Consider the following 24,425-nt stretch of genomic DNA (forward strand, 5'->3'; position numbering starts at 1 on the left):
TAAGATAAAGTTCCTGAGGTTAAGTGACATGACTCATGACAGCAAGTGTATATAATACACTTCAACGTTAGCAGACCGAACAGTTGGAGTAAATGTTAATATGTACAGTCAAACCAACAACCCTACTGCATCTTTATTGGCTCCACATAAAAGGGGAAAAAACACCATTTACAACAGCTATGATCCAATAAATCTTTGTTGCCAGTTTATTTAACCTAATGGCTAATTTAAAATAATTGTTTTCATAAAATGACAACTATCCCTACCAATGGATAACTGCAAACACTGAATTTAAAATAGAATTCGTAAATGGTATTCGTTTTAGTTTTCCAGGGCATTTAGACTTTCCTTACATGATTAATGCATTTTAGCTTTTAATGTTTATCTGGACTGCTGTTGCGTTCAGTGTGATTTACCAGCAGTGAAGTTGAACTTAAACCTAACATAAGTTTCACGATCCAACCTGAAGAGGTTTTTTGATTTATTTTTTTCTCCCTGCCATGGAGTCCAGCAATTGAGTTGCTCACACGTCAGTTTCTTTGCGCAGTCGTTTCATGCGTTGCACATTGTGTTCCATGGCAGTAGGGTTGGTGATCTCTGTTGCACAGCCAGCGGGAAACCAGCCTCTCTCTCCATCTCGCATTCTCTCTCCATAACACCAAGCTAGGTGGATGAGAGATAGTTCATCAGATGGTATTCTTGCATGTTCTTAGGCCAGTTATAGAAGACAACGCTAATAGAGCATGAATGTCTGTTTCTGATGTTGGGGAGCACATAAAGATAAAGTTAAAACGCATGCACACAGGCTCACCTTCTTCTTTTAGCAGGACAATAACAAGCTCAGCCTGTTGCAGCCCCAACTCATCTGGCTCCTTCGGCATGTATGCTTTTGTGGCTTCATACTGTGGCTGACCTGAGAAGAAAAATACTAAACTTATAGTTTACCCAAAATGTATTTTTCCAAAAGACACTTTTCCAGTGGTTCATCTTACTCGCCTCCTGTGAAGAATTGAGAATCTTGCTACAGTTTCCTGTAGACTGTATTCACATACACGTTTATTTACATAAGCTTAATACAGTTCCCGAAAGACAGGGCTCAATAAAACATACTAACTTACCAGCTGTTGGAGTGGAGACACCCATCTCCTTGTTTTCAGAAAGAGCAACTATCCAACGTGCCCGATCCACCCTTCAGGGACAAAACAGAGATGTTTGCTCAGGCTGCCGCCCAAATCCGATTTTTTTTCCCCTCCCCAAATCAGATCAGAATCCGATCTAACTAACTGACTGTCCACATTACAAACAGCAAGTGACCTGATCTGATCTGCCAGTCTGTATTGAAACGTTATGATCCACAGTGATGTCTATCATAACAGGTTACGCCCAGGAAATACGACAGCAAAATGGATGACAGAGAAAGTGTGTCTATTTCTGACGCAAACAATCTTGTGGAGCAGTCCGTCCACAGTTTTACTATTTGTTTGTTTTGATTCTTGCCGTTTGCTGTTGCTGATTTACTTCTTCCACTTCTGAAGTTAACTTCCAGCTTGCTGGATCTACATCATTGTTATTGTCAAGGGTGTCGTGTTGCGAGTAACGCAGAAGACACATTGAAGCGACTTGAGGAGTTCAGATTGAGTCGGATCTGTAGGAGTCAGATTTGAATCACATTTGAAACCACCTACGTATGTGGATGAATCAGATTTGGTAAAATCGGATCTTACTTGGCTGTTTGTGTTCAGACTGGCAACCAAACAAAGTACTTACAATCTGGATGTTCTACAAATCAGATTTGGAGGTGCAACGTGAACAAGGCCTTTATTTCTCAATTACCTTATTTAAATAACTTCAGAGTTACATTCACAATTGTAATAACTATAAAAACGAGCGTGCTATAGATAGATGTTGAATGTGCATTTGATTTACTTGCTTATATAGCTCAATAAAAGATGTTTGAATAACAGGGACAAAACAGTATCATCAAGTAAAGGTCCAAATCCTTTGTAGAATATTGTGTAGAATTAAACACGTCATAAAGCCCTCTGTCAGAAGAGGGAGCCAAACACAAAACAACAGCTGTGGTTTCTTGCTGTTCATCGTTTGAATAGGACTAACAGAATTGAAAGCAGCAGTACCTGGACTCGGCCACCAGGGTGATCTGCTCAGCTCTCCCTTCACTATTCTTGCTCATGCGAAGTCTGAAGGAAAGAAAGTGGCTGTTCTTGGAAGGTGGAGACATCCGTCCTTCTGCATCCTCACCAACCTCCACCTCCACATTGTCTGGTGTGGCGTAGTCCATCACCACAAAGCTCTCCTCACTGGATAAATAAACTGTTTTTAGTCACATTTCTTTTCATATGATATCAATTAGACAGATTTGGCACTGTGATCCAAAGTGCATAACAAGCCCAAGAACAAAATGTGCTTGAATTACTTCTTTATTTTTTGCACGTTTTAGTGTAGCTGAATCCAGCCTCAACCCACATACGTTCAAAACACATTCCATGATTATCTGCTAATTGTATTTACTACAACTTATATCCTGAAGACAGGAGGGCAGTGTGGACCTATAAAACTAGAAAATGACTCTCGTGTTGTTGGCAACTCCTGTCTCTGAGCTGACATTGTTTGGCTTCTCCCTAACTCAAAACAGAAAACAGAAGACTGTTAAGCTGACAGGCTGAATGCAAGATTGAAGAATCTCAAGTATGCTTGCAAACAACATCCACACTCTCCTTTTTCTGTCCCCTTCCTATGCGCTTTCCTCTCTGGTTTCTATGTCCCCCCTCCTCACAGCAGCTGGATGTACTCAGTGTCAACAGCTGACACCAGGAAAAAGTTTATGAAATGTTCCAAAATCAAGTTGTTGTCCATAGTTTTGTCTTTTTCAGACATTCCCTATTAAAACACATGTTCAGTTTGGTTTCATGTATTATCTTGAGAAGGATTTGTTCGGTAGAAGTGCAGTTAGGATTGTAGAATTCATCACGCAGTTCAACACTTTAATTTATGATCATTTTAAGATTTCACATTTAAAACAATCTGAATAAATTCTGTGTTTTAATCCCACTGACCTCTTCTTCTTAGTGACAATTAGTACGTCATTGAAGAGAAACAGGTAGTAGCTCCTGTTGCTGAAAGCCCTCCAGATGCTGAGCTCTTCACTGCTGACAGCAAGCTCACCTCGCTTCTTCAGCCACCGTGATGAGGACACCAGAGGAAACGGCTGCAAGGACACAAGAGTTTTCAACCAAGTTATAGCACTGCCTGAGGAATGAGCCAAACTGTGAACTCAGTGTCATACAAACTCATCAACTCATTGTTGAGAAAAATATGGTTAGCTTTTACCTTAATTCTACCAAACTCCATCTGTTTCTGGATGGTGTACATCTGCTCTGTCCTTTCCATTCGCCTAGCCCCATCATTGCAGCTGGCAACCAACTGTTGTAATAATAATAATAAAAATAGTTGCGTAAACAATTGAGATAATCATGACCTCAAAACATATTTTCTCCATAGTACAAAGAGTGCTATTCAGCCCTTCAGCTGGGTTGTTCTGTACCTTGCTGATAGCGTGCAGTGCCCAAACAGCAGCAAAGTATTCTGCTGTCTTGTCAGGAGTTTTCTGGCAAATTGTCTGTAAGACAAAAAGGTATTAGAAGTAACAAAAAATAAATGATAATAATAGTAATAAATATATATCTGAAAGACAGATTCCTTGTATGCAAGGATTTTTTCTTAATAAAATCGATTATGGTGTTGCTCAGGGTTCTGTTTTGGGTCCTTCACTTTTACATCTTTGGATGCCACCAGACATCATACAATTACACAGCGATCGTAATGACACACAGCTCTAAATTGCTGCGACTGCTGATGACTCAGGCCCAATACAGGCCCTTTAACCCTAATCTTAGAGATAATGTTATGTAAGAGATTTTCCACAACTCAACTACGACACAACTGAAGTCTTAGTTACTGGTTCTAAGTTTTAATTCCTCAAAGTAAATACACGAACAGAAAGCATAGTAGTTATCTTTGGTTTAGACTTATGTTTACAAATGTGCATTAGCTTTAAAATAAAGAGGCATCAAAGCAGCATACTTTCTATTATGCCTAAACATTACAGCTCAAATACAAGGGTGTTTACGCACACCAGAAAGACAGCATGCATTACACAAATATTTTAGCCTCTGGACTCGCTACCTGTGTGTTTTGGAATATAAAGTTTTAAATTGAGGGAAAACTTGGAGAACATGGACATGATGTGGTGAACACATTCCCAAGTAACACAATCAGGTAAAGACACTATCGAGGAAAAAACAGGAGCACCGGGAATTTTTAGGTTTTTTTAAAATCTATTTTAAACCTTTTCTCTGTAATCTATCATAAAAAAACCATGAATAAATAATAATAAAAATATAATAGTCAGCAAAAAAACTGCTGTGAATAGGTTTGTTTCATTGCTGTTGGGACCTGAGCCATATATGTTCACAGTTGCTCATTTAAAAAAAAAAAACTAAAAAAAACACAACAGTTATACTGACATCCAGCAGCAGTGGCAATCTGGTGACTCGCTGCATTGGAAGGATGAGGAAAGAGATCATGGGCAGGCTTCCACATTCAGCGCTCCCTTCTATTTGCTTCAGTGTCTCTTTAAATGCAGTGTTACTTGTCCTGACAGACAGGCAGAAAGAAAGAAAGAGGGATTTTTAGCTCACCATCACACAGTAATGCAAAAACATCTCAGTTAATTTCTTATTATATTCTGGACTACTCACAGCAGCTTCTGGAGTGTCCTCTGCTGAAAGGTCTCGTTGGAGCAGTAGACAATGTAGGGCTCAAAGTGGTGGGCAGCGTGGTTCTGAACAATATCACTAATGTCGCGGATAACTGGGTTGTCATAGTGACGCCGTTCAAGATCCTCAAAAAAACTGAAATGGAGAGAGAGGGGGAGGTTAAAAAACAAGTGGAAGTGTTTTTTTCCTCTCACAGAATGATTGAGCATGAATACATAAAGCTGTGTCCAGGCTGAACTCAATGTGATAACCTTTAGGACTCCAATTTTAGGATGTTGTGGTGTGTGATCAATACTTGAATCATCTTAAACATTAATGTGCAACATTAGCAGGTACCATCATCTAAAATGAACTACATACTTTTGTAACAACAAACTATCAGCTTACTTTGTCAAAACCAAACAGTACATAGCATAATAAACTGTATCGGAGCCTGTTTACTTGATGACGCCATTGTTGTTACTTAAGTAATGGTTCTCAATGTTAGGTCATGTTTACAGCCGTTGTGCACCCAGTAGAAATTAAGTCTGAACCTGTGACTTCCAAACATAACACAGTTGTTCCATTCAACTATGTAAAGACTGAAATGTCAAATTCAAAGAGTCCTTAAAGCACCTATCACACTAAATGCTAAACATTTGTTCATTGAAATTTCTATTTACTTCAAAATCCTGGGGATGTTTTCAGTCGAAGCTTTGTGAAGCCTTTCTATTATTTGCATTATGAAGAACACAAACGACTTTCAGTCCCGCCTAGACTAAGTGCCCTTTTAACAAAAAGGAGTAAAATGACACCTGGAAAACAGCCCAACCCGACTCTCTTTCAAAAACACATGCTGTAAATCAGACATGCCATACAGCTTGTGAGACCCTTTCTACTTTTCAGTTTGACGGGTGCTGTTTTTTTTTTTTAAAGAGAACAAGAAGATCAACGATAAGTGGACATTTTCTCCTCTTGCTGCTAATACGGGTTTTATTCTCAATCAATGTAATGTTTTCAGCAACACAGGCGGCTTTCAAACACTGTATCATCTTAAAGCCCGGGAATACCATTCAGAGCAGCAGAACCAGTTTGGCGAGCATGTTTTAACATGTTGATGCAGCCTACAGGAAACTGAATACATTCTTTAGGCCAAAGAGTCGACCTGATTATCTAAATTTCCATGACAATCATTTTCTCAGTGAGAACCTATTTGACCCACAACAAGGTTTTAAATCTGTGAAGACTAGTTGATACTGCATGCACACAACAGGACCATGAAACTGCTTCAGACTCTGATCACATCATGTGGTGTTATAATGAGGTAGTGAGCCTCCCCCCTCGACTAGTTTTCCATTGACCTTACACACACAAACAACACAGAAATAATCCAGAATAAAGTAAGAATATGTAAGATGTTCCCACCGTTGGCTGACTTGGTGGATGACAGAGATGTTAGAGAAAAGGTGATGGTGCTCTGTGGCAGTCATCGTCTTCTTCAAGGCTTCACTATTCTTGAAGTGACGCACCAGGATACCCAGGCTGTGCAGGTACGAGTGCTCTGATGTGATGATCTCAAAAATGGCCTATTGAACAACAAAGGATATTAAAATGAGATTCCTATGTGAACACAATATTCACTTTTTTTTAAACTGAAAAAGTGAAAAATCTTGGTACGTTTTCACTGTTACATCTGCATTTGTGATTTTTGGTTTGTTGAAGGTGTTTTGTTTTGTTTTATCTACTTTAATGGAGTCTGTTCTCTGGGTAAATCCCTACACTCTCCACAGTTGCCTTTTTTATTTTACAAAACCTATAAAATGTGCCTGTTCAGTTCTGTCTGAATTCAGCTGTGTTTTATGCAAAGATAAACAGAGCAAAGCAGAACAAAAAGAACAGACAAGTAGATGACAGTAATTAAATATATTCAGTGCTTGCAATGCATTCTGGTCTAATGAGAGTGCTCTATAGCATCACTTTGCAACTAATTAGTTGAAAAACGTCTCATTACTTGAACACTTAGGCACGATGTTGTACCTGGGGTTATGATACTGAGCAACACCAGCATCTATTAGACTCCACTTATTCTCCTCATATTTCTTGCATACTGAAGGGAAAATAGATATAACAAGTTAAAAAATAAATCAGGATATACCCAGAAACAGAATGCATCAGCAGTAGTTCTTTTATCATCAAATAGCTCCTTTTTATATGGCAAAGGTTCATTTTCTGATGAATACCTTTAGAAATATTTTGAGATTGGAGGTTTTGTTGCTCAGAGTGCTGTTTGTGGTCAGAGGTAAGTGATCAGGTGGTTGATGACACACCCATACTTTTTCTGAAGGTGAATTGATTCATACTGGATCAAAGGACTTCCTTAAAATATTGACTTTTGTAGGCTGAATGTTTCTTAAATGAAAGCAGAGGAGAGTGTAGGACACTCCACTCTGTTCTGTCTCAACTTACAGGTGTTACAGTATTTGTTATCATACAGTATGCACAGCAGAAGAGAAGCTGGTTTGGTTCCTCCAATGTAAAATCAAAACATCAGAACAATTCTTCCTTATGCCCGAGAGCAGCTTTAAAGTTGTTGAAAAGGCTGCAGCCCTCTGTTTCAGCGATGAAACTGAAACGGTTGAGGGAAGAAGGGTCCAAAAGAGCAAAACAAGCGCCCGCTGAGAACACCATGTGATCACAGGGTGCGGCTTTACTCTGGGTTCTTGTGCACACAGGGTGGACCTTGGTATTGACACAACATCTGCTGTTCAGACTGCCAGCAAAGACGCATTGTAAAAGGGAAAATCCTCAAGTAGTGTTACACTGATATTGTAAGACATTTCTGTGTATATTTTGCAGCCTCTGTGATGCATACACAATTTTTGTTCGTTTTTTTTAATTTATGAATTACTTTATTAATCCCTGAAGGAAATTCAGGTTTACACTGTTATTTTTCGGGACATGCTTCTTAAACACATGGGTCCGAATCACGCAGATGTTCAAACCTGTGGACATGCATTAGTGAGGAGATGTCAGAGTGAGGCTGCTACACACTGCTACGCAGGGAGCGCACCATAGCAGTTGCAGGGTTCGGTACCTTGCTCAAGGGCACCCCGGCAGTGCTCAGGAAAATTCCATATTTTTGGTCAGCAATGGGGCTTGAACCAGCGACCATCTGGTTCCCAACCCAGGTCTGCTCCAATACATGCACACAAACACACAAACTTACCTCTTGTCTCTTTCGCTCCTGAGGTGAGATCCATGTCAGGATGTCTGTGTCCTTCACCTTCAAAATAGAAATAGAATGAAAACACACAAAAAATTCAGTTATCTGCCTTCTGCTTAATGTCTCAGAGAAACCTTGTTTTTGTTGATTATAAAGGTCAACTTCAACGTTAAGCCTGTGGAATGGCTTGATGCAGGTTTTCACATAAACATGATATGGGGTCATGTAGTGTGGCAGTTCATGTAGCTGCTGGACAACAACAAAAAGCAGCTTTTTGACAGAATCCATCTCATTGAAATGATTTCATATAGAATTTAACATGAATTATGTGAGATTATTATGTTTTTAAGTCAAAGAACTTTGCAAAACAATGTTTTTTGCTTTTGATTTGGTAAAATTCCTATGTCAGATGTTCACCTGTGGTAGCTGGCTCCAGGTAAGCTGTGCAGGTCGGTAGCTCTGGACCACAATGCCCTGGTCTTCTACAGGAGGCTCCACAACCACAAAGTCATCTAGAAGCTCGTCCTGGTTGGTGGAATGTAGGCCTCTCTCTCGAATCTCCTGATAGAGGCACGGTGTAGCTGGGGATCAAATCAACAGACATCATTTAAGCCTCAACTCAAAGTCATACGGGGGATATTTACGTGACAAAGAAACATGTTCACGGCAAAAGAGCAGAGAAAAACAGCAAAAAAAAGGTGCACAGTTTAAAGGGTTAAATACCTGGGCTCTTACCTTTTATTACCCCTTTTGGCCTGTGCTTATGCATAAAGAAATCAGTGTTTCTTATTTATAAATATGTATTGAAAATGGTACATGTAGCTTTCTGATTAGTGTTATAAATGAAAGACAGAAGCACAGTTTGAATCTGTTAACATTAAAACATTGGGCACTTTGACAATTACAGCGTAGGAGGTGAGAATTAATTTGTTTGGATGAAGACTGATTTAAATAAAGATTACAGCCTGGAGAGTGTCAACTAATGTTGATCAAATGTATGATATTAAAATGCTGTTTCTTTTCATACTACAGACACCAAAATCTTCAAATGTTTCAATTTCAGATTTAAAAAAATCATTTTAGCATCTATTGATTTTTTTTGAACAGCAGAAATATCTACTTTTTGAAACTGCCCAATAAAACCATCGAAGTTCAACATTATTATCCTTCGACAGTGACTGACATCAGAATCTGCTTTATTGGCCGTGTATGTTTACACACACAGAATTTGTCTTCAGATATGACAATTCAAATGGAATAAAGTGGCCATGTCGGTTACTGTGAGTCAACAATGTTTGATAAGCTATTACATGCTGGTTATGATAAGCATGTCCAGTTTGTTTGATGTAAAAATTGTGAAAATCTACAACACTAAATTCCTTTTCAGTCCGATACAAAAAAAAGAGTCATTGTTTTCCCCCCCCCCATCTATTTGTAGTTCCAATATAAGAGAAGTGGACACAGTGACACATTGCACCTACCATCCTTGAAGGACCCACGCTTGTTCCCGTTCCTCTTTCTTCTCCCCAGAGTTCGCTAGAGGGGACATAGCATTACAGCCTCAGTTTAACAATGTGGAATACTTGAACCTCAATAACACTCAGTGTTTGTTATATCTTTTTTTCCATGATATCTAATCTCAAAGTCAGCACTGAATGATCCTTTAATCGCTAATTGTAGCATTTTTAAGTATAGTCTGGTAAAACCCCACAGAGACGTTGTCACCACTGGTACAGGTCAGCAGACTGTTTGGAAACAAGTAAGTATCACCAAGACTAAATGAGAATTTCAATAGTATAAGTGATGCTTACTGTGTTTTATTGAGAAAAAAAAAAACAGAACTGGCATCAAAATTGAGACTTTCATTCACTTAGTTTGGCAATGAAGTCTTTGCAATTCAATTAAATGTCTGTTTAAATGTCAATTTTCAGTATTTTAATCAAACAGCTTCAATAACAAATTCTGTTTGAACATCTCAAAATTAAAGAGTGAACATGGTACAATAACCAAAAACTCGCTGGGTCAATGTACCTTGCGTCCAGGGCTGCGAGCTGGACTTGGACTTGGTGCCCTATCCTCTCTGACAGGTTTCAGTTGGGATGTCATCCCTTGTCCCGCAGTCATGGCTTCAATGTCCAGGCTGGTCACAGCCGATCTGTACGATTTGTTCCTGCGGTTCCTCCTTAAAGCAAAACCATCTCCATCACTGTCATAGTCCTCCCAGGACAAATCTGGACCCTGGGTTGAGTGACGACTCCTGGTCCCACTGCTGGAGTTCTCTAGTCCCAACGGGAACGTCACCACAGTTGTGTGGTAACGGTTTTTCGGCCGGCTGGCCACAGCCAAATTTTTGGGGATGAGTTGATGGGTGCCAACCTTCAGTGCTGCAGGACTCTGGGTGCTGAGAACCACCCGTTGAGGCACCACCATCCTGTCAACCACATCTCCCTGCAGATTGGAATCTTCACAGCTTTGTGACTGGCAGCACCCATCGCCTGGTTCAGATATATGGAGTGTTGTGGAAAAGTCGCTTTCCAGAGTAAAAGAAGGAGCCTGGCCGCCCTTGCAGCTGTCAGACGGGCTGTTGGACATGGTACCCTCCTTCTGTCACCTTCCCTGGTTTATAAAGTTCTTCAACAGCTACAACTACAGCATTGGAAGAGTCTGAAGATGAGGGAAAATGGCATTGTTTACCAGAGACATTAGTTCACACCAAAGAAACTATAGGTAAACCTATTACCTTATATGGAAGTTAAATGAGATTATTCTATCGGAAAGACTCCTAAATACCACCAGTGACCCGAAGCGGGGCACAAAGTTATCTTCCCACTGAAGAAGGGAGGCTCACCCGGGATTCAGTTCACACACACTCGGTCAGCCTGACAAAGCAGCCAGTTGTGTCAGTCCCTCACTTGGAGGGACTTAACCCGTGACTCACCGCTAACTCCTACACTGCACTTGCCCTCACAAAAAAAAAAAAAAACAACAACAAAAAAACGCGGAGAGTTCTGCTTCAGCAAATCTGTGCACCACAGAAACAACATAACACGTATCTTACTTTTTATTCTAATAATACGGCCACTCCTTATCTGTCTTGTGCGGACAAATACTTCAAATGGTGACTATCCAGACCTAACTCTTATAAACATGTGAAACACATTCATAAGACTTTAAAATGACTTGTAGGACCATAAAGCATTTAAGAAATGGGAAAGGCTACTATCGCAAAAATATGGAAAACAAAACATTCTAAATGGTTAAGTACAGCAGTTTACATTTCCAATAATTTCGCTCTCTGAAGACGGATTAGGGTGGGAGCAAAAATGTCTACCTCACATTCCCATGGTTCATAACGCTGACAAGCAGTTCAGCAAACAAGGAGGCTGGGAACAGATAGCCGTCTTACCTTTGAAAGGTGAAACTCCAACCGTCTAATAAATGAATAGCAGAGTTTAACAAGCAGATCCGTGATCTGCTGCCCGCTGCGTTAAGAAGTGCAGCTTTAGTAGAGGGGTTCTCTGCTTCACGTTTTTACATGTTTTTTTTTTACTTACTCACTTCCTCCTCCTATTGCAGGCACCCATTAAGCCGTGATGCCTACGTCACCACAGGTGAGTGTCAATCAATCATCAAAAAATATCGATTTAGAATAAGGCAAAGGCATGAGGCTGAGGAGGCATCTCTAATATTAAAAAAAAGTAACTTGAAGTTTGAATTTTGTCGCCATTTCTTTGAGACTTACTTTAAAACTCGATGGCCTATATTAAACATTTGTAAAATCAATTCAGACGAGAGGTAGATTTCTACTCAACGAATAAAAAACAATGCATTTGCAAATTTGCAGAGATGCAATGCTCTTATTTATTTCATTTTCCAATTAATTGCTACCATGCTTCTAGCTTTCGGAATTTGTTGACATTTTGCACACATGATTGACAACATATAGCTCTTTAGCGCCATCTGGTGATCAAGTTGAGAAAATACAGTTTCGTCAGTGACAAATTTACACTGAACCTGGATAAAAAGGTAACAAAGATTTATCTGAAGATCTCATAGGTTTGTTGCTTCTACTGTTTCCCCCCTGCACGGCAACATCTTTGAACTACATATGTAACTTTATGTGTAAATTTATCTCAATAATAGCATAAACTTCGATAAGCGTTCATTTACGTTGTTTTTTTTTTGTTGAACTCTCATGGGTTTTTTTTTGTTGTTTTTTTTTACAGTGCATGTGTTTCTGATGGAGACAAAAGCACACTCTGAACATGTTTGGAGATTAAAGATTAATTGTCTTCATTTATTGTCTGAAAATATAATTACACATGAATTAGCCAACAGTCTATTCAAGCCAGGCTGAGACATGTAATATAATGCATCATGGAAACATGAAAGGACAACGTTCTGAGAGGGTCACTATATACACATTTGAAACATAGAAAATCACATGGCAATGACTTTTAACATAATTTTAAATTTAAGCATCATATGGCATCCGATGACAGTGATTTAGAATATTCCCAAATGTTTCCCAGACTACAGGCTTTCATTCCCATACTCCATACCCTTTATATTAAATATACAACCAACATAAATGTAGGATATAGAACCGGTGTCTGGGTTGTGTTGGAATACTTTTCCATCATATTTATCCCCCGAAACTGACAAAACTATGCCCAACAAATGTATAAATAATTCGGAAAACATCGAATTGGAAGCAAATGCTGGCAAAGAAAGAATAAATTAAATTAGTTGTTTAGTTGTAACAATCAAACTGGTATTTGTGTCAGCTATGTCATGTGATGTAGTCTCTCTTGACTGTGTATAGTAATTTATAGAGTGAGACAGAAGTCTTGTTTACCTTATTTATAATTCCATATTTGAGGCAAACACACTGGCATCAGGATTGACACTGGACTCTAGACACAAGTGGCTGCAGATTTCTAATACACAGTTGGCATTATCTAAGGAACAGTGTGTTTCTGGTGTTACAGATGTGTCAGTCTCTTCATTCTGTAGGCTGTTCTGGTAATCTACAGATTAGATTGACAAAGGCTGGAATAGGACACAGGGCAAAAAAATGTCTGTTCACCTCTTATGGAATATTGAGTGGGCAGCAGAGATTTATGGATTAAGATGGATATATATATATATATATACTTCCATATTCCAAAAAGCCTTGCTCAAACAGTTCTTGAAAGATTACTCCTATTGTGTGTCGGTCATTTTCTTTTGATAATCACTAAAATTCCAATGTCCTGGGGGTCAGCTGTGCTTTAGAGTATGCCACAACATTCTTGATAAACATTACGCAACACATGCACACAACATTTCACATTCATGATCACAAGCTTAACATTTAGGTCACATATAGAAAAAATTAGTTTTGTACACTGCAGTTTTTTTGAGTAATAATTAATAAAGTTTAATTTGCACTGCTACGCAATCTTTACATTATTTTAGATATACTGTATACCAATATTGAAAAGAAAAGACAACAAGCTTATCTAAAGTAACAGATTAGTTTGAGCAGGGTTAAGATTACAGTTCTGGCAGTAAAATGAATCCAATAAGAAAGTGCTTCTATGAGCTCCATACAAAACTACATGATTTAAGTTTAATATTGTCTACATACAGAATGCATTCGTGAAATATGCCCATGCCATCTTCTGATGACTCAACTGTTATGGAGCTACATTTCCATTCATTACATTATGATGATGTGTAATGAGGGGAAAATATACATTAAAGGGCTTTTTTAAAGTAGCCAAAATGCTCACAGGTATCCCATTTACATCTTTTATAAACCTATTTGTTTTAATTACATCTTTAATATGAAGTGGTGTCTACTGATTTGCAGGAAATGAATGGGTAGATCCTAGGAAGAAGCTTTATTTATTTAAGGACACATGCCTTTATAGCTAAGTGTCTTAAATAAGGACAAGTCAGTGCATATTATGGCTATTGTTAGCACAGAAGACAAAGAGCCTGTTCCATACCACTTATAAGGGGTATAAGGGGTTTCAAAGGTAGTGTAGACAGCAGGGACCCCCGAATGGTCCTGTGTTTCTGGAGGCTGGACAGTGAGCATGGGGATTAGAGGGAGACCAATGCTTCCTCACTGCCAAAGTGTAGAGTGCAAGGTGGAGGAGCAGGGGGGGTTAGGTGTTCAGCAAAGGCCGTGGAGTGAGTTGATGCTGGGAGTGCTGCGGGCCAGAGGAAGAGAAGGTGGTCCAGGTCACTGTTTGGCTATATCCCCTTTCTTCAGAATGATCTGTCGCTGCCATGGGGCCAGCTTGGTCTCGTCATAGCCCAGGGTCCGTAGTCGATCCAGCTCCGTCTTCTCCTCCATCTCTTTTGCCTGTTTGGCTTGCTGCTCTGCTTTTCTGCATTCATCCATTAAGAAAAGGCCCAAAAAAATAAATTAGAATTGTACAGGAAGCCTTAAAAGCTTTTCTTTAAATTAATTTCCTTAAGATGCATTTTGATGAAACAGTCATTAAATCTTCACTGGAACCAGCAGGAATAGCCTTAATGGTAATAAATAAATAAAATACAATATAGCCTTGTATTTTTGTCGCTTTGTTCTGTCCTGTTCTGAACTGCAATGCTCTTCTTACAGTATGTTGTTAGTATATTTTGAGTGGCATAAACCTATCATGCACACCTACTTCCTAAGTTGGGTTAACCAACACGGTGAGAAAAACAATTCTACAGTCTTGTTTTATACTTTAATAGCCTCCATATAAGAAGCTCAATTTTGTTTGAGCATTACAATGTGGGGTACATTTTTCTTTCTTACCTTTTTTGTTCCCTGTCACATCAGGAGGACAAAAGCACAAAGAGAAAAGGCGTAAATATCTTCAACAGAGACAGCAGTTAATATACGAGTTAATGTCATATTGATAATATTACAAGGTTTGCAAATGACACATTTTAATTAATGACATATTATCAACATTAGGTGGAGATGACTGTAACTGAACAATCATATAGATATACCGTAAAATGGTCGTTTTAATAAAACAAAATGTATTCGAAGACATTGAGACTCTAGTAGAGAATGTTCGAAGATTTATTTTTTCACAAATAAACACAAAAGAATGATAATAAGACATATCCAGCATCCTGTCTGTCTGCCTGCATACTTTCTTATAATACAACGTCTTTAGTTTAACACTATATTGTTTTGTAAACGTGCCAATACAAGCAGCAGTTTTGAATAGCTTTGGGGTTCATCTATTTCATGTGCCCATTAAAGTTTGAACAAAGTGTCTGTTTTCATGTACTGCCACTTCATGCAGCATCTCTTATCTGCCTGTAATTGCGTCGCTCTGAATCCCCCATGATCAGGGTTCCCACGTGGGCCTCGTCTGATCTGATTGGTTGGCCGTTACGCTCTGTTGTAATTGGTCAGGCGCTCAGCACGGCTGTCACATGGGTGTGCAGTATGAGCTTGGTCTTGTGAGAATGAGCCAATGGGCTTGGATCAGTGATATCACACTGGCAAGAAGTCACACCGACAAATATCAGTTGGGGGTGGGGGGGGGGCGAGCGTTACATTCAGCTACTGCTAACATGAGGACATAGGAGAAGACGCATTTCCTTTAAAATGTAGGTGAGCAATAATCAATTTCACTGTAAATTAAGCTACCAAATGAGATGCTCTACTCTGGAAAATGTGTTAACATGTTCTTCCTTGAACATGCTGTCCAGTGATCGCTGGTGTCACATTATGCTTGCTCCACTATCAGAAAGAGGTGGAGCTCAACAGTTAAATATTCTCCCAGAAATTCAAAACACATACAGCTTTTTTCTGAAGTTATAGTTTTCCATCATGAATGGTTTTTCGATTGTGTTGCAAGCAAACATTTAGACCACATTTAGGCTTTTTCATGTATATGATTGTGGACAGAGGAAGAAAGGCTGGGATGACATTTCTGCACAAAGGATGACAGACAGAAACAAGAAATATGATAACGCATAAACGGACACGTAGACCAAACAGCTCTTTTACTCACCTCTCTTCATCCATTTTCTTCTTCATCATGTCTCTCCTCCAGGCTGGCATCGATGCCAGGCGTGCAGCCTCCTCCTCAGCCTGTAGAGTGACATGGGGAGTCAGGGGACAGACAGAGATAGAGACCCGTACAAGTTAGGAAAGGATTTGCATTATTAAACAAGTCCTCCTCTCCTGCTATGCATGACCTCATCCCTTGGTGAAGAGATGACCCTAAACTTCATTTTAAGTGACATTTTAGTTTTCCTTAAAGACTTGTATCTTTATGTATATTTGGTGACGGTAAGGTTTTAAAAAACCTGTTGAGGTTCTGTTTTCATCAGAGATCTGAGTTCACTAAATACGTTATCAGCAGCACCTTTAAACATACTGCCCTGTTTCCCTCCTGTAATAGTGAGATATGTAGCATTTTTTGTTGTTACAATAAAGCATCATACACATAGTTGTCAAATTATCAAAATCCTGTCACAGGTTCAGTCACCTTTAAGGGGTTACATAAACATTTTAAGGGAACTATCCAAACCATCTTGCTGTCAGTTGATGAGGTGTAAAAATCACATAAATCATGTATTTTATCAATAATACTGCACATTTGTAAAACAGTCATAAACCACTCATTATATACTTACATCAGTGTTTGTTGAAGTGTCTGACATTTCCTCGGTCTTACCCATCAAAGTTATCCAGATAACAGAATAATCCTGCTTACTGAAACTGCTGTTAACAGTTGAGTTTTTAGGGCTTATAAATATATTGTCAAACATGTATTATATTGAAAGACCTTAAAAAGCACAATGCCAGTAAAAGGTTTGGTGAAGTGTTCAAGGAAACAAATTCAAAAAAGAACAAATGTTAAAAGCATTAGTCAAGGTTGGAATGCCTTTTCTGAGAGTAAGCACTGTAGCATCAGTGTAAATTGATAGACGCACTTATCAGAAGCAAACAAAGTTCACAATTGGTACTCTTCTTCTCCAGTTTACTTATCATAATGGAAAGCCATCGGACAGGACTGGGTAGTGTTTTACAGAATGATCCGTAACAAAGTACACACAAATGGTAATTGGATCCTTTCCTTCCCTTCAGGGATGTAATTGGAGGTGGAGCAAGGGCAACGATAGATGGCAGCCATCTTGGACTTCTCATCTTTACTGACTGAATCCCTCTTATGAATAACATGTTAATCCAGGTAATATTATACACACAGGGATGTTTTGTAAAAATTCCTCAAGGAAATACAGGGTGAGAAAAAACATAAGCAAACTCATGTGATAGCTAACTGAAATTCACTTGAGTGCTGTTAATGTAGTCATACATGTAGATTGCATGAACATATTAAAAACCGTTATTATACAAGTCACAGATGCACTTGTGTTCGTTTTCTAAAAATCAGTAATTTGGTCCAGAAACATGCCATCCATGAGAACCTTAAGGTTCAGAGTTATCAATCATATCATTTTTTATCAATGTTTTAATTTACCATGTCCTATTCTTAACACAGCTTGTTAGCATTAAATACATTACTTACAGTGACATCTACATGTTAAGTTTATTTTTAAAATGGTTTAATGTTTAGTGATTGCATCCATTCATGCATGAATGGCAAAAGTTTGTCAGTGATTTCTCTGACCCATTAGTAATGTCACGCACAGCCTATTTAATTCACATTTAGCCATTAACATTAAGTAACATACATGAACAAAAAAACATTGTTAAATCCTCCAACCATACAACTGTCTTTGAAAGGTAACTAGAGCACTGACTGGAGTTGGGCTGAACACTGAGAGTCAAACCAAACAGGAAATTAACTTTTGACCTTCCTGTGGTAATCCGACAAATTGCTGCACTGTCTAATTATGTCGCCAATAAATTCTATTAAAACTAAAAACAAAAGACATAGTATTTATTTCCAAACAAACATGAATAAGAAATTCAAACAACAATGACGTTGTTATAGGAAAGGCACTGCTATTCAACCTATGAATTGTCAGTTTTTGCAAAGGATGCTTTGAAAGATTTCATTCTTAAAAATTAGGACCAGACTGATATGGGATTCTTGGGACCATTACGATATATCGATTTTAGAGAGAAAAAACATCAAACACTGACATATTGACCAATATCTTTCTTGTATATATCTTCAATCTGCAGAAATATATACATACAGATTTTTGTATTTTAATTGCGCCTGTACACTGTTCTGGGATTTATAAAGGTCATTAAAGTACTCAGCCAATATCATCTGTTCATTATTAAAAACGGCAGGTTGACCTGCACCTCTAAATCAGGTAATTCATTTATGATAGAAAATGTATTTTCTGGTATAAGGTAACTGTGTACGGTTTAGGCCTGGCCTTTTTTAGTCTTACAAATAAAAGCTGCTTTTATTTCCTGACTGTTGTTTACCATTGGTCATACATTTTGCAGTGTCTGAAAAACGCAGATAAGTCTTACTACCCATGTAAATACAGACCTCTGTATATGTGTGCACATTCTGTGTAAGTAGTTTCCAAATTAAAATGCCAACCCTAAGTTGGTACTGAAACATGGCTGCTCACGATACCACTTAATGTGCCATTTACATCTACCAAATTGGTTCAAATACTGTACATACATCCACATCTATATATATACCTTTAGGTTTACCAGCTAAATGGCTTCCCTTTTGGTCTGAGTTGATCAAGAGTCACTGTAACCTCCTTACGACTCCTGTAAGCCACAGATAGCATGACAGCAGGTGGTGCTAAGAGGGTTATTTGAAGGTAATCTTGATGCTGTAAGGGAGACACTATGAGAATAGTGTGGTCCTTTACAGCTACAAGCATTGCAGTAGATGACTGCAATATCAAAAGCTTTGTGTTTCAGGCTGGTTCTTTTAGCTGAACATACAGTGGGATTTTTCAAAATACATGAAATTAGAAAGATCTTAATCCAATATTCAGATAATAAAAATAAATATACTGAGTCATATGTTTTCTTTGAATAAACTAACTTAAATAGTAAAAGAATGGCTTAGAGAGAACTACTGAAATCTTTCATCACAAAAATGTCAACCAACTTTATTTCAAACAGCAATGTAAAAACACAATGACATTATTAAGAAAGTTCCAATCCCTCAAAAACCCTCAAATTTATAAAAGAACAGCAAGATGGAACAGACATCTTGAAAAACTATTAAATGTAATCATGTTTTAAGTAAATTTAGCTCGTCAATTAAAAGCTTCCATTTGCCGACAGGTTTGAAATGTTTGCATTTACTCAGTTATGTTCTCGGTATGGATGTTGCTAAGTTAGTTCAATGAAAGTTATAATTCACACTAGCTAAAAAATCTAACAGTAAGGAAACACTTAGAAACAGTAAAAATTTAACAAAAAATCTATTCTGCAGGTATACAATTAAATTTGGTTTGTTGAGTGTGCTAGCACTGCCAGCCTTTTCTGTCCTCCCTGCAATGTGGTTACACATGTCTCAGGTCGATATGCCAGTATAACATGACAGCCTTCATACATTTTTATCTCAATGTTCGAGAGCAAAATACTACCTAACCATGTTACTTTTATGAAACGTTATCTGTATACTTTGCTTGTGTGCAACCAGGTAGCAGAGCACGGAGAGCAGGCCCATTATTAAGACATACAGCATTGTGTTGAAAAAGAGCATGACATTTAAATCGGTATCATGGGTATTGGTATCAACTTATAAAACACTGATAATTAGTTTAACCGACAAGGAATTCAGGTGCCGACTAGCCAAGGAGATGACATTAGTCCTCATTTAGTTTAATCCACTAAATTCAAACATCCCTACTTCTCAGGCCTTGCATGTGCCATAACTTTGGATCATTAGAATCTATAATGAACATCACACACTGTATTATGTTTTATATCTAAATATATACTGAATAACATAACCTCAATCTCCTCCAGAAGACCGAGTTTCTTTACCTATAGAGAAAATCCCTTTTCTTTCATAAGTTAATGATAAGTCTCAAAATAAAATGGAATTAGACATTTTCAGTATCAACGAAGTATTTGCAAAGTATATGCGCTATGTAAATAAACTTGGATACGTTTCTCATTAAAAAGATAATCAAAACCAAGATAAAAGCTGACTTTTATGGCAAACAATTTTCTTAAAGACTTGTTTTCCTAGGAATAGTGTACCATGGCAATCAGTCACACTTCATTCAAAAATCTTTGTTGAACACAATTTCATGTTTTAACAAAATTGTGTCACATACTTTCTTTCTTTGTTCTATTAAGTCATTCACAAAAGGTTATGCTAGTATCTATAAGTGAATGCTCTTTACTACATTAAAGCCTTTAGTGATATTGCCTAAAAGGTAACATACCAGATCATTTCCTTTTCTCAGCATACTTCACATTTCAGGTTAGTATCCCGAGTCTAGCTCTAAAATCTTCTCTGGTCAAACAAGAGAACTTGGCCTTTGGTAAACCCTAAGTCCGCTTTGAAGTTACAGATCAAAAAGCTCAGCTTCCTTTTCTTTCCAAAAAGTAAAGCTTCTGTCAATGTATCTGATGATCTCCTCATTGCTGAACTCTTTCAGCTCATATATTATTTTAATTGATTCTTCATTATGTTCATCTCTATGAGGACCTTTTTCAAAATGATGTTGCTCTATGACTTTATCAGTAAAAGGTGGCGCAACTGGTGGATCTTGCTTACACAAGCTTACTGGGGACTCGTGCAGTGTCTCAGATTTTGCTGATTCATCTATGAATTCAACATTATAAATTGTCAAACTCTGTGTTTTGGCCTGCCCTGAATTTTTCCCATTAGAAACCACTTCCTCAACTGATGACAATTGCAAACAGGCATCAACACCCCCCTGAGAATTGTCCTTCACTGACTCCTTTAAGGTGCTCTGGTCAACTGACTGGCCATTGACATAGACATTATCATGAGATGCAGCCAGTGATGACGATGGAGAAACATCAGAGTCTGAAGGTGGCAGGGAAAGTTGTGGTGATAATTCATTTTTGGTTGGCTGTGCATTTGGAGGTGGGGGTGCAGGATGGTTGGGTGGGGGAGGAGGAGGGGGATGAGAAGGTGCGGGAGGGAGTGACTCTTGCAGTGGCATAACAGACATGTCAGGAGACATGGAATGTAGAGAGGCAGTCATCACACCTCCGCCACCATCACTGTCTCCAAAATACTTCATTTTTATGTCTTCAAATCCATCTGCCCAGTCCCGCTTTCCTTTCTCAATTTCCTCCATGACCTCCTTGTGAAACTGTCTAATGACCTCCCATTTATGACTTCCCAGACGGTCAAACATCTCGTAACATAAGAGGTGTCGGAATTTGCGCTCACAGTGTGCCATACTCATTTCCAGCAGCTGGAAGTATCCAAGCATGAAGAGGTCAAGGGTTAGGCTTTCATAGCTTATGGGTGATCCGTTGATGTGTGGCAAAAAGTGCTCTGGCCAGTAGATCATCTGGGCACGACTCAGCCTGCTGATCTGGCGTGTGGGCACTTGACTCATGATTGTCCTCCAGTGACCAATCAGATTTCCTACAACCTGCTTTGACTTCATGAAAAGAAGGAGTTTATCATCTTCACTCTGCATCTCCCCACCAATCTGAGCACTAGATTGATTGCAGTCCTCCCAGCCAACATTTAAATCATTCCCTCTTGTGCCAGTGTACTTAGTCCGATAACATTCAGAGATGGTGTACTTCCGCCAGTGCTCAAGGAACAGGAAGACAATTCTCTCTTTCCTGATTTCAACACATTCCTGGACATAACTCAGATCTGTCTGCACCTCCAAACTTCTTGTTAGTTGGTCATTATTTAAAATAGGGTCTGCAGAAAGAATCTGGTTGAACTGTTCAATGTTGCTTGGAGCCATTGCCTCGGAGGGTGTATATAACTGCTGAGCATGAGATTGGACAATAACTGGCTCTTGGACAAGTGGTAAAACGGAGTCTTCTGTCAAAGACATAGCTCCTATGGTATGAGACTGAGGGTCTTCAGCAGAGAAACAATGGACACCATCTTCATGAATTGTTTCTGGATGATAACAAGACTCACTTACTACTGGCAGTGATCTCTTGCGTTTGTACACCCTATTTGCTTTGTTATTTGTAGACTGTGCCTGGCCCTGGATTTCATAATTGGCCTTGAGGTTTTTTACTGAGACTCCAAACTGTTTCATCTCATTCTCCACATCCTCTCTTGTTGAAAATGACTGAGACCTTCCAATAAATCCAGTGCCAACTGATCCGGCTGGTTCAGACTGAACTGTGCTCCCATTCTTAGCCTTTTCTTGACAGTACCCAGGATGAATTAAATCCAAGATATCGATCTCTTTTCCCCCTAATGTGGCAAGAAGAATAGCCATACTCTTAAGCAGGGTAGAAATCTTGCTGCACCAGGCTGGAAGATCTTCAGCTTGGCCATGCACCTGTTTGGGATTGACTGAGAAATGTCCTTGATTAAGAGCAGCTGAAACTGGCAGGAGTTGGTGAAGCTCCCGCTCCAGTTCTTCTAGCTCCTTTTCAACTTCTGAAACCTTGTGCATGACCTGTAGGTTCTCAATCTGCTTCTCAATACGGTTTAGATCATCCTCTGTCATCAGTTCCCCAAATGGGCCCAAAATGGCATTGTGGATGTGGGAGTAGTGCCATTCTTGAGGCTGGTAGTGCCCGCTTGCCGTAAACTAAATCAGATGTTAAAGGAGACCAAAAGACAAGAAAGAAGGGAAGGAGGAATTCCTTCAGCTTGAAGTTCCTGGTGTGTACATAAGCTTCAGTACAAATCCATCTTTACAAACAGGATTTACATGGATTTAGTGGTGCAATGGCACAGCCTCATTACCAGCACAGAACTTTCTACTTAATTTTGAACCTAAGAGTACAAAAGAGGCTTTATTCTTTTTTCTTTTTTTTTAAAGTAGCAACTTTAAATTAATGATACCAATAGGGTATGGCCCAATTACTGACAAGTATAACACTTGATACTGCAGAATTTTAAAATCTAGTTTTGCTTTATCCCTCTTTGAAGTTTTTCTATCCCATTGTTGTATGCACGTTTTCACTTTACTACAATTCATTGTAAGGTCATTGTTTGATACTGTCACCAGTTCAACAGACTGACACACTTGAGTCCACACCCAACAGTTACAGGAAACCCAATTTTATTTTTTTTGACTAAGGGACTCGGTGTGGAGTCTCCCTTTTAACATATCTGCCTGAGCAAAACAAACTCTTAAATGCTGTTGTCCTCACTGCACACACAATTTATTGTTAGTGTTTTGTAACTTCAGTGGTTTCCACAGGTAACCATTTTTTTTAACAACTGGTTGATGGTAGTGTGAATGGGCTTGGCATCACACCACTGAATCAGCATGTACAGACTTGGAGCTGCAAAACTCCATCACCAAACACCAGCCCACACTGTGAAACTAATTGTCAAGTGTGTTAATGTTGTGATGGAAATTTGAACCAAGTATTCAATCACTGCACCCAAATAGTCCTCTGCTAATATTTAAGTGTATTAAAAAAAACATGCATAGAAATGAATAAAGGAAAAAAGAGGTCATGTTAAAAATTGGTGGGAACATGGCTTCATCATGTTGAGCTATCTCGATCCAATTTCATGACATGGGATGATAATGTATGAGTCATCTTTTAACAAGTTTTTTGTTGGTTAGTGCTACTTATTTACTTCATATTTAGCCTTCCAAATCAATTTCTCTTGGGCCCCACAAGCCAGTTAGACATTGTTGTGATACCAGAGTATCAAGAAAAAACAAAACGCTAAATGACAGCATCAGGGTTAAGTGGAGGGAAATGTATTCCTTCTGGTTCATTTGAGAGAATATTTTAAGGCAATACATTAATGATCAGTAAATCAGTTTATGTGATCATGTAAGACTGCGTGAAAATCCTTTTTGTATTTCTAAGCTACACAATCTTACCATGCATGACCATTCATCAAGGCACAAACCACCAGTTAAATCAATTAATCATATTCAAGAGCATTTCAAACAAATGCTGGTAGAGATAGTTGTGAAGTGCTTTGCAGGGGGATTTGCTCTGATGATAAAAGTAGGGCATGGGATGGCAATAATGTTGACAAATTCTTAAAAGATATCTTGGAGTCTTTACTTGTATGTTTCACCCTTGGCTAACTGTTTCACTGACGAGTTAAAAGAGAGATCTTGCATTTATTAACATCATCGTAAAAATACATGAATACAACCTCATGTTTAAAAAGCACCGCAATCCATGCTGAAATCCAAATCAAGCTATCCCCTTTGTGCTTTTAATTGACGTGAGTTATTATGTAATTAAGGTCAGAGGGAATTTAAGTTTACATGACCACAAACGGGATAGCTAAGACACAGCAAAACTTCAAAACCTTTACACAGCCTTGCTACCTGTATTT

General features: G+C 38.6%; 3 protein-coding genes across 6 annotated transcripts in view; all 3 read right to left on the reverse strand.

The window, feature by feature from the left end:
• Positions 1–178: 178 nt before the first annotated feature.
• arhgef16 (Rho guanine nucleotide exchange factor (GEF) 16) lies at positions 179–11,597 on the reverse strand. 2 transcript variants are annotated; one of them, XM_079358945.1, is made up of 15 exons: positions 11,405–11,597; positions 10,030–10,662; positions 9,480–9,534; positions 8,416–8,579; positions 8,002–8,058; positions 6,201–6,361; positions 4,779–4,931; positions 4,545–4,674; positions 3,563–3,637; positions 3,349–3,441; positions 3,075–3,226; positions 2,136–2,318; positions 1,119–1,189; positions 812–913; positions 179–663 (listed from the first exon to the last, which is right to left on the reverse strand). In XM_079358945.1, exons 2-15 carry the CDS (start codon positions 10,588–10,590, stop codon positions 524–526), a joined length of 2,097 nt encoding a protein of 698 aa, XP_079215071.1. In that variant the 5' UTR covers positions 10,591–10,662; positions 11,405–11,597; the 3' UTR covers positions 179–523. The 2 variants fall into 2 exon arrangements, with proteins under 2 accessions (XP_079215071.1, XP_079215072.1); XM_079358946.1 differs by lacking the exon at positions 11,405–11,597 and adding an exon at positions 10,739–11,334.
• Positions 11,598–12,272: 675 nt separating this feature from the next.
• espn (espin) overlaps positions 12,273–24,425 on the reverse strand; it is a 41,658-nt gene continuing 29,505 nt past the window's right edge. For all 3 annotated transcript variants that reach the window (XM_079359234.1, XM_079359233.1, XM_079359235.1), the window contains 3 exons: positions 16,017–16,096; positions 14,798–14,818; positions 12,273–14,381 (listed from right to left, as the gene is read on the reverse strand). In XM_079359234.1, the coding sequence (XP_079215360.1) occupies positions 14,234–14,381; positions 14,798–14,818; positions 16,017–16,096 (249 nt within the window). In that variant the 3' untranslated portion in view covers positions 12,273–14,233. The remainder of the gene's footprint in view (positions 14,382–14,797; positions 14,819–16,016; positions 16,097–24,425) is intronic.
• On the reverse strand, positions 18,655–23,412 carry LOC306834200 (espin-like protein; the record flags this gene model as incomplete). Its single annotated transcript, XM_079360033.1, has 3 exons — positions 18,655–18,786; positions 20,710–22,695; positions 23,371–23,412. 3 exons carry the CDS (start codon positions 23,410–23,412, stop codon positions 18,655–18,657), a joined length of 2,160 nt encoding a protein of 719 aa, XP_079216159.1.

The sequence above is a fragment of the Symphodus melops genome (genome assembly GCF_947650265.1).
Source record: "Symphodus melops genome assembly, chromosome: 13".
In the NCBI taxonomy this organism is placed as follows: Eukaryota; Metazoa; Chordata; class Actinopteri; order Labriformes; family Labridae; genus Symphodus; species Symphodus melops.